The 9,796-nt window shown below is 57.1% G+C and overlaps 1 protein-coding gene across 1 annotated transcript; it reads right to left on the reverse strand.

Moving 5' to 3' along the window:
- On the reverse strand, positions 1 to 9,261 carry LOC116157690 (polyunsaturated fatty acid lipoxygenase ALOX15). Its single transcript, XM_064494935.1, has 14 exons — positions 9,127 to 9,261; positions 7,351 to 7,555; positions 7,026 to 7,107; positions 6,814 to 6,936; positions 6,548 to 6,651; positions 6,188 to 6,348; positions 5,399 to 5,542; positions 3,971 to 4,180; positions 2,573 to 2,659; positions 2,314 to 2,483; positions 2,013 to 2,134; positions 1,350 to 1,450; positions 1,060 to 1,227; positions 1 to 950 (listed from the first exon to the last, which is right to left on the reverse strand). Exons 1-14 carry the CDS (start codon positions 9,259 to 9,261, stop codon positions 771 to 773), a joined length of 1,992 nt encoding a protein of 663 aa, XP_064351005.1. The 3' UTR covers positions 1 to 770.
- Positions 9,262 to 9,796: the final 535 nt, after the last annotated feature.

Here is a 9,796-nt window from a genome sequence, read left to right on the forward strand (position 1 = left end):
TTTAATTTTCCAAAATTTTAATCAGATACCGAAGTTGGATTTTATTGTTTCCTTTGGTGTCCCTCGGTAAAATGATGAGATTGGTTTTTAGTATTTTTCCAGTGGATTATTTTAATTTGGAGCAAAAGGTGAACAGCAAAAGGGTTATAGATACGGATCCCGCCGGCAAAACCCCGAAGCCAAGTTCCTCCAGCTGGGAGTTATTTACTTCCACGGATCATTTTGTAAGTCGGCCATGAAATGAAAATCTTGAGAACTGCTGTGTTAATGGTTGGCTTTGTGCTGTGTCTGGTTTCAGGACATGTGGGAAATCCTACCGGATTAGAAAGATGTGTGGTATACTCTTTTGCCAGTGTTTGCTTTAGGATCGTTTGGACTAGATTCTTTTCTTTCATTAGTCTCAAATATCTTTTTCTTGACATTAAGCTCAATTTAGGTTCAAAATCCTATCTGATTCCTGTAGAATAAACTGTGTTATTACCCTGTTCTATTCTTGAAACCCTTTGTATCAATGGGGCTGTTATCTGCCTTGTGGGAGATCTGAAAGATGAAGGAGAAAGGGGAGGGGGAGGAAGAAATGAGGACGGGGGTCCCTAGGTGGGGCGTCCAGACTTAAGTGTGATCTCACTAGGCATAGACACTGAAAAGGTGACTCTTTGAGGGTGGGAGTTGGGAAGAGGACGGGGCTCGGGGCGGGCAAGACTGACAGCACTAAGCGGTGGGTGTGGCTTGGCTGGAAGGGGACTGAAGCAGCCAAAGGCTGGGGGCGCTCATATGGCCACACTGTTTTCCACCAGGCTGGGCCGCAGGTATTCATAGGGCAAGTCCAGCTTTGCGTTCCGGATCTCAATGTCCTTATCCAGGGCAGCCAGCTCCTCCCTAAACTTCTTCAGCACAGCCTTGGGCTCAGGGCCTGAAAAATACTCCTCCTCATGCTGACCCAGAGCCACCTGGAATGGAGGGGAAAAGGCAGCTAAGAGCTGGACTGACGCTTATTTTAGGGTGCCACACTTTCCTGCATCCACCCGCTTTCCTGCGACCCGGGCACCAGGCTCTCACCATAATGGGCTGGCGTCTGCCCAGTTGCCAAGTGATGGACATCTGGAGAGAAGCCTGATGAAAGTTGGGCAGTGTTGCCATCACCACCTCCAGTGTCACATCCTTGGTGGTTGGCGGGGGCAGCCGCATCGTGCAGGGCGCGTTAGGGACCCAAGCGTACCAGTCCAGCTACGGAGGGGCGGATAGCTAACGTCAGTGTCTGCTAAGCACGAAAACCCCGCAGCCCACCTTCCCACAGCGCCCCTCCCTACTCCAGGCGAAAATGCCCGGCTGCTCCCCGTGATAAGCACCTGGCCCAGGTGAATGGAGGAGTGCTGGCCAGTGCAGGTGAAGATGCACATAGTCACGAAGTGGCAAAGCTGGTGCTTGGACTGTAAGGAGACGGGAAACCCTGCAGTGGGGAGGGAGAGTTAGAAGCTATGAGGCCAGGGATGGAGGCAGAGCTCAGAGGGACCGAGGGGGAGAACAAGAGATGCGAGAAGGATGCCAAGGACTCTTGGTAACTATTGTGGGAAGTGCCATGAGCAGGGATTGGGGTGGAGGCAGAGGGGAGCTCTGCTGAGTGGGTCCCACCCACGGGGTCCTGATGTGGCTCATACAGGCTCACAAAAGCCAATGATGGCAAATGTGCAGCTATTTAGCAGGCTGGCTGACATCCCCTTGGAAGCCTCAGTGGGAATATTTACACCATGGAAATGGGCAAAGGCTACAAATTAGGGCATATTTCCCCCTAGAGAGCCAGTTGTTAAACGTTTATACCCAACCACTGGTCCCACTACATCCGTGTACAGGATGGGGACCTGTCACCAGTTGAGAGCAAAAGAAATTTGGGAAGGCTTTCGGTGTTTTTGTAGGGGTTGGAAATGCTTCTGAATGTTTCCATAGAAGTAGAGAGGATTCTGGGAGTTCCCAGGAGGAATCTCTCGTGTGGGAGATCTCCGGGCTCATCTCACCTCGGTCCTGGGCCCCCAGCAGCCCAACCTCAGTGATCTCCCGACACCAGGTCTGCAGCTCAAGGTCCTCTTTCACAGACTCGTCCGTCTCATAGTGGAGACTCACAATTCCCTCCACGTAGCTGCCAGCGCAGTGGCCAGGGCGAGAGAGCTGAGGTTGACGGGGGCCCGCCCGCCCTCTGCTCCTTGTGGGCACAGCCAGGCCGGGGCCCACCACCCCCAAACTGGCACACAGACCTCCTGTTCTCCCAGCCTCCATCCCCACCCCACCCCAGCCCTGTCTTCCCCGCCCCCGCCTCACCGAGAGATGATTTCGCAGAGCCCCAGGGCATCTTGGGCGTAGAAACAAGACTTGACGCCCAGGAGGCCTCGGTCAGCCAGGTCATCCAGGGGACAGAACGAGCTATACGTTAGAAAGGCTCCCGCTCGCTTGAGCAGCTCCACGTGGCCGCCCCCACCTGTGCTCACCACCTGAGGAGCAAGGCCAGTGGCTCAGACAAATCCACCTGCCACACGCAGAGGGAGTGTGAACTCCAGGATCCCCCTTTCTCTCCTCATACCTGGTCGAAAACTCCAAAGTCAGAGACCAGCCCAGTCCTGGCCCGGATGTTGATTTCCATGGTGTATCGCAGGTGGGGGATGAGGAGCTAGAGGGGAGGAACAGGGAAGGGCAGGATCAGAAGACAGCGGGGGTCCGTCCCCGCAGGAGAGAAGGGCTGCAAAGCAGGCAAGGTCCCAGGTCTCTCAGCAAAAGCAGACACTGAAGTCCAGTGGCCCCTCGACACTACTGACTTAATGCTCTTTGATAATTGAAAGGAATCGTTCTCCACTTCACGTAAGACTGTTCAAGGTCTAGCTCAGTGTTTTGCCACCGTTTTTTTCATGCTCACTCCGCTAAAGAGCCTTTTAAGGTCTTTGTCCTATTCTCGCCACCACCCCGAACCGAGCAATTTTAATGCTATACATACACTATATAGCTGTTAAGTACACTATGTATATATGTGCTTTATACATAAAAGTGAGAAGATTTTTGTGCCCTGCCCCGCAACCATGGTCTAATCTGCGACCTTTGGAACTTCACCTCCTCGCCTCTTCCTTTGTCCGTGCTACTAGCTATCTTTCTGTCCTTGAAACACACCAACCTTGTTCCTACCTCAGGACCTTGGCACAAGCTGTTCCCTCTGCCTAGAGCAATGTGCCCCTTGATCGATCATCTCATGGCTGGCTCCGTGTAATTTCATTCTCTGTGTCACCTCCTCAAAGAAGCCTTTCCCGAACACCCAGTCTAAACTCGCCATCACATCACCCTGCGCTGACTCCCCACCTAACTGCTCTACTTCTCCCAACTGATCTGTTACAATACTGTCTTTATTGTCTGTTGCCCTATAATGGAAACGAAAATCCCCAAAGACCAGGAACTTCCCTGTCTTGCTTAGGACTGGCATCTAGAATGGTCATTTGCCCCAAAGGAGGCACCCAAGAAAAGTGCTAAAGGATGACCACGCTGTTCTAATTGTCATGAACCAGGCTCCTGCCGTTAACCGGAGCCCCTCTGAGCGGCCCATGTGTTACTACTTGAGAAGTCTTCAAACCCGGCTGGAAAAATCTTTTCTATTATTTGCATAGTCCCCTCTTGTTGGACGGAATCCTCAGTCATTTGTGTGTATTGTTTATGTGTCGTATGTAGATCCGTGTTTTAACATAAAAAGAGCAAGACTTCTCATCCCCACCTCCTCGCCCTCCCACCACAACCACCCTGCCAATGCATCGTTTTTACCTCCTTGGAAAGGGCTAGCGCCCTAGTAAAAATAGAGGGCAAGCTCTCACTCCCTTGCTCCTTGGTCTCTCATTAGCGATTCTCCCCAAACCCTGCGATTCCAGAGAGAAGATGCCTCCAGAGGTGGGACGGCGCAGTGGGGCAGAGCAGGGCAGGCAGGAGAGACAGGACGAGGTGTCACCTTGAAGATGGGATGTATGGATGGAAGGCACCTCATGGTGGCCACGGCGATGACTTCAGCCATCAAGTGTCCCCTCAGGAGATGAGAATGCAGCTCGTGAAGCTGGAAGTCAGAGCTGCGGACCCAGCATTTGGCCAGGAGCCAGGCCATCGGGGGATCCGTGGGCAGGAAAAGCGGTGGCGGGGGGGATCCCTTGCGTGGCAGCTCGAGCTGGAACAGGGACAAGAGTGCGAAGAAGGGGGACGAGGGCCAGGTGCGCAACAGACTCCCCTCCCTTGCCTGTTTCAACTCTGCCTTCTTCCTTCAAAGTTGCTAGCCTCCGCTTCTGCCTGCTGCTGCTCCCCTCAAGCAGCTGTTCCTTCCTCTCCGATCCCCGCCCACCCAGCCATTAAGACTGGGCAGGAGGCTCCACCCTCAGCTTTCTGTGGAAACTGCTCTCCCACTGCCTTCCCGGCCCCACTTCCCCTTTCAGTCCTTCAGGGTGGACAAGATTCAAACCCTCTGCTTCCTTCATCCCACACTCCTCAGAAATCTCAGCCTCTCTCCCATCTTCCAAACCCACCTCTACTCCACTAAGTCTCCAGTTCTCCACGAGTCATTAGTTCGATGTTACAATTTGAATGTTTCCCCATCACCTCAAAGTTGGTTTAGAGAAAAGCCTGCGTGAGCATCTTTTCCTCTTTATTTGTCCTGTTTTGGCAGGTGCCTTGCCTGACCCCTCCTTTCCCTCTCTGCTGGAATCCAGGCCAGTTGAGTTTACCTCTGCACTCCCTTCCATCTTTCCTCCCTTCCCAACAGCTGTTTCCCACATTTCTAAGCCCATCACCTCTGTGGATGATTGCTCTAGCTTGTCCTCTCCGTCTCTAACATCTCCCTGCCACAATCCATCCTAAACACACTGGCCCGAATGTGCCAAGAGCAGCTTTCACAATAGCCTTCACCCGTGTCCCATGTTCATAGTTCTGAGCTTGGCATCCACAGCCCACCACGGTCTCAACCCTCTCCCCTCACCTGTTTCCCCATCGTGCCAGCCCATGTGTCCCCGGGGCATCTCCTGACTCCTGCGCACTCAGTTGCACCTCAGCCTGTCTGCCCAGCCTATTTTGCCCCGGGGGAGGGGGGTCCTGCCCTTTCCTCCTGCTGGAAGATCTAAGCCCTGACTGAAACGAAAGGCTCCAGCCCATCCCACCTCCAGTGGTGCCTCCCAGGCTGTCTGCATCCTCGTGGATTTCCTTGACACTGGAGCCTATTCAGATGTGTCCACCCGGTCTGGTCTGTCTCCTCAGCTAGACTGCAGCTCTCCTCCATTTCCCATTTCCTCCTTTAATGCCACCCCCAAGGCATGAAGGTGGGTACTCAGAGAACCGGGGTTGGGGGCTGAGCAGAGAGGCTCAGCCGCTGGGGAGCAGAAATGCTAGGTCCTCTCACCTGGATGACCATGGGCAAGAGCTTCCCGTCAGACTGCAGTCTGAGCATAACCAGAGGGGCGGCCAGGTACTGCTGGCTACACAGGATGACGTTGGCCTTGATCCCATCCAGCAGCGAGAAGTCAGCTTCAAACAGTGTGCCTCCCTGCGTGGGGGCAGAGGGCAAGGGCTGCTATCAGCGTAAGGCATCTTCTTCCCACCCTGATTCACCGAAGGATGATGTGAAAGAAGACAACTAACTTGTCTCGATCACCTACTTCATACCAGGTAGTGGGTCATGTCCTTATTGCCTCATATAATTCTTAGACGCACTTGAATTAGCCCCGGTTTTATAAAAGAGGAAACAGATGATCAGAGAGGATAGGTATCTTGCCTGAAGTCACACCGCTTATAAACAGTGCAGCCAGGATTCGGACTCAAGTCAGTCTCTCCCTAAATGCCATGAGCTTTCTCTCTCCATGGCTCCATGCCAACTCCCCATTAACAGCCCCATCCCTGGCCCTGATTCTCTTACTCTGCACCCTCCGTAAATCCCTGGCACCAAGGTGCAGTTCCAGCTCTTCATTTTGGCTTTGTCTCTGTCCCCCATCACACACTCTTTCTCCACAGCACACTGTTCTCATTTGCGGAGGAAGGTCATGGAGTTTCCCACCCCCTCAGGATTTCTGCTGGAGAACCCCTTCTTGCCATCTGGCAGCAGGCTGGGCCCCCAGTGGACCCCGCAGCAGCACAAATGCTGATCCCACCCCCATTTCACTGTGTGAGCTCCTTCGGGCTCTTATGTCCATACCTGGAGCTCCTTCTCCAGCTGGGCCTGCAGCTCCTCCATCCCTGGAGGGAACTCGAGGCGGGCAGGAAGGCGCACAGAGCGCCTCAGCAACATGGGGTTGGTGCCGTTGAGAAACTGGTACCCAAAGAAAGCGTCCTCCTTCCAGGAGTCCCGCACCCGCTCTGGGGATGGCAGTGGCAGGGCTCGCTGTGGGAACCGACCTCCTGGTCCTCCCCACCCCCACCAAACCACCCAAACCATCCCCACATGACCCCAGCCTACCAGAGGGGCCCAGGCTTCTGGTCTCCCAACCCTGGTTCTCTAGACTGGGTGGGATCCGGGGGTAAAAGTCCTGGGGAAATACTGGGTAGGGGTACTGACCAGCCAGCTTGCTCTGGCCACACCAGAAAATCCTGTTGAAGTCATCCAGACTGTTCCAGCTAGCCAGAACATTTAAAGAGTCTTTGATAGCTAGGTCTGCCAGCCTTCAGGGAAGGATAGGCAAAGAGTAAGAGAGTTAGTCTCAGAATCAAGCCTCGCAACCGCAGGCATCCACCCGGGCTGGCCCAGCCCTGTGAAGTCCAGAAACTCACTGGCCTCCACCGGACCGGGACACCTCCCTGTCACCCAGCCCTCCTCATCCTTACCCCTTGGCCAGCGAAGCCTCAAAGTCAATTCTTTTGTCCTCCAGAAATCGTTCATCTACGGGGAGGTCACGTAGTTTGGCCCCGGCGATACCCAGAATCAACCCTTCCTTCCAGTTACCCCACCTGCGGCAGAAATGAAACCAGGCTTGGTCCTGGCGAAGGGAAGCCGCTCCCTCCGGGGTCGGGAGTCACGGGGCGGGAGTGCCGCTGACCGGTACTGCTTCCTTCTCTCTGCCAGCTCCGCCTCCCTGTGTTTCTTGAACAGGCCTTGAGGGTCATCGACCACCGTGCGGCCTAGAAATGAGGAGAAGGGCACCGGCCATGAGGCTCCTCCTAAGAGCCCCTCCCCTGTCCCTGCCGAGGGTCCCTCAGCCCGCCCTTGGGCATCACTGCGCTCCCCTCTCCTCCACCGGCTCTGCGCCAGCTCCCGCATCGCGCCTCTAACTGCCCGCAAGCCCTCTTCTCTGCTCCCCAGACCCCAGCTTCTCTTGTGCCCCCCCCCCCGAGGCCTCTCACAACCCCCACGCCCACGCTCACCAGTGCCCTCGGGCAGGCTCAGGATGTCGTCGCCCACCACCCAGCGGTAGCACGGGAATGTGAACTCGTCCCCACTGGTCCCTGGTCCCTGCACGGAGATCCAGTTGCAGAACCACGCGTCACTCTGAAGGAGGTGCCTTTTGCGCAGCTTCACGAACAGCAGCGGCCCCAGGTACTCCGGCACGTCCACCTTGAATTCCCTCTCCTGCAGGCGACAAAAGGGGGGTCAGCAAGATGGGGCTCTCCGGAAGGGGTCCTCAGACTGAGCCCTGGACGCCCTTTGCCCTGGGCCTTTGGGAAAGCGGCGCAAAAGCAGTCAGAAAGAGAAAGCTGCGCACACGGAGCAGGTGGCTCCAGGGCCCCATTCTGGGTTGTCCCGTTCCTCAGTCCCGGGTGAGGCGAGGCGGGGGATGGCAGATGCAGAGGAGCACTCCTTCCTGCGCTTTTTCCTCCCCGTAGTCCCTGAGTGTGCTGAGCGCTGGCGGGCAACCGTGCCCTGGGCGCATGTGAGCCGGGAGACACGCTGGTGAGCAGGCCGTTTCGGCTGAGAGCCCGACGTGCCCCTACCCCGTCAGCAAGGCCGAGCGCAGGAAGAGCCCCGACTGTGCCTGGGGCAGGCTTCCCGGAGAAATCCCACTAAGGGACATAGCCCGAGCAGAAAGGGCTTGGCCAGGGAGGGTGAGAGAGAGGAAGAGGTCGGGGGGAAAGGCAGGCCAGGGAGAGGAAGAGAGGAGAGCAGGAACCAAGGCCAGGCGAGCAGCTCTGGAGCGGGGCTCTGAACCCGAGGTGTGGGAAGCTGAGCAGGACCAGATCGTGAAGGCTGGAAAGCTAAGCTAAGAGCTTTAGATTGGTGCTGAGAACAAGCGGGAGCCATTCACACGTTTTCAGCAGGAGGGTGGGGCGGGGTGGGGGGACTATTTTAAAAGGTGGGAATCTACTGGGAAGAAGCCGCTCTGCCTGCAGAAGGACTTGGAAGGGCAGGAGCGCAAGCGGCGAGGTGAGTGAAGAGGGTGAAGGTGATGTCGGTTGAAGAGGACATTGGTGGTCAGTGTGGGACCCACGTCAGGGCACGGATGCCAGAGATGTCGTAAGAGATGGACTTGACAGCGCTTGATTCTTGGTTAGACGAAGTGGAAGAGAGGTGGAGACAAGAGGCTGGGTCTGGGAGGCGGGAAGAGGGGAGGACCTCACTTGAGCCTGGTCCTTTGAAGCGTCGGTGGGACACACGTCGGATCTGGGGGTCTTGGACAGAGCTGGACAGGCGATGGGAATGTGGGGGTCAGCGGAGAAAAAAAGGAACAGGAGCCAGAGGCCAATTCCAGGTAGATGTGATGGGAGAGGGGAGGGGGTCGGGAAATTGAGAGTTCTCTCCCCACTTGGCTTCTCCCCGCTCGCTCCCCGCCACCCTTCCCCATCTCGTCCCGGTGGTAAAACCCGCAGGGCGGAGATCTAGCTCCGTGGAGAAGACCTGAAACAGCACTTACTGAGAAGAGGAAACGAGCCCGCTAGCAGCTCGCTGACTTTCAAGAACAGACGGGGTTCTGTGGAACGGCGGGCGCACAAGCGTGTCCGCTCCGTTCCCGGGAGGCCGCGCGGCGGGAGCATCATCGCGCGCTGATGCGCCGCTTCCCGCCCTGCAGCGCCTTCCCCTGCGGCCTCCGAGCGCGCCCCGAGCCCCGCGCGGAGCCGGCGGCCGGCGGGGCGCGGCCCTTCCCGGGCTCTGCCGGCCGGGGGGCCGGGAGCGCAGCCCGCCCCGCCCGGCCCCGGCCCGCTCACCTGGCCCCGCGCCGGCCACAGGCACGACCCGAGCGCCGCCTCCCCGTGCCGGCCGACCAGCCAGAGCTGCACCCAGTTTTTGGAGCCGGCGCAGAGCGAGGACCCGGTGGACACGCGGACGCGGTAGAGACCCATCTTGCGCGGAGGGCTCGCCGGCTGTGAGGGGGAGGAGGGTGGACGCGCCAAGTAACCGGGCCTGAGACCCCGCCCCTCGGAAGCCTTGCGGAGGTTGGGGGTGTGGGTGGCAGGTCTCCAACCAGCCCCGCCTGGCCACGCTCCGGGGCCCCCAGCTCCGTGCAGCCCGGAGCGCAGCCCTCAGCCCAAGAAGGTGGGGCCGTGGCAGGGCCAGGGGGTGCAAACCAGTGTCTTGGGAGGAGGATGGCAGGGGAAGCAGATGACGATTTGGGCAGAAAACATGCAGGAAGAAGGAATCGGCTCAGCGGACAGACAGTGAGATGGTGTGTGGCTGGCAGCCCCCTCCATCGAAACACACACAGGGCAGGGAGACCTAGTCTGCAGCAGCGTTGAGAAAGGTACATTTCAGCCACGAAACTCATTTGACCTACTGGGGACACTTGCCTGCCTGCCTTGTGCCAGACTCAGGGGCTCATTCCTTTCTGGCTTAACAACCTCTGCCTCCTCTTGCCTGCAGGATAAAAGTTCAAACTTC

The sequence above is a fragment of the Camelus dromedarius genome, chromosome 16 (assembly GCF_036321535.1).
Source record: "Camelus dromedarius isolate mCamDro1 chromosome 16, mCamDro1.pat, whole genome shotgun sequence".
NCBI classification, from domain to species: domain Eukaryota; kingdom Metazoa; phylum Chordata; class Mammalia; order Artiodactyla; family Camelidae; genus Camelus; species Camelus dromedarius.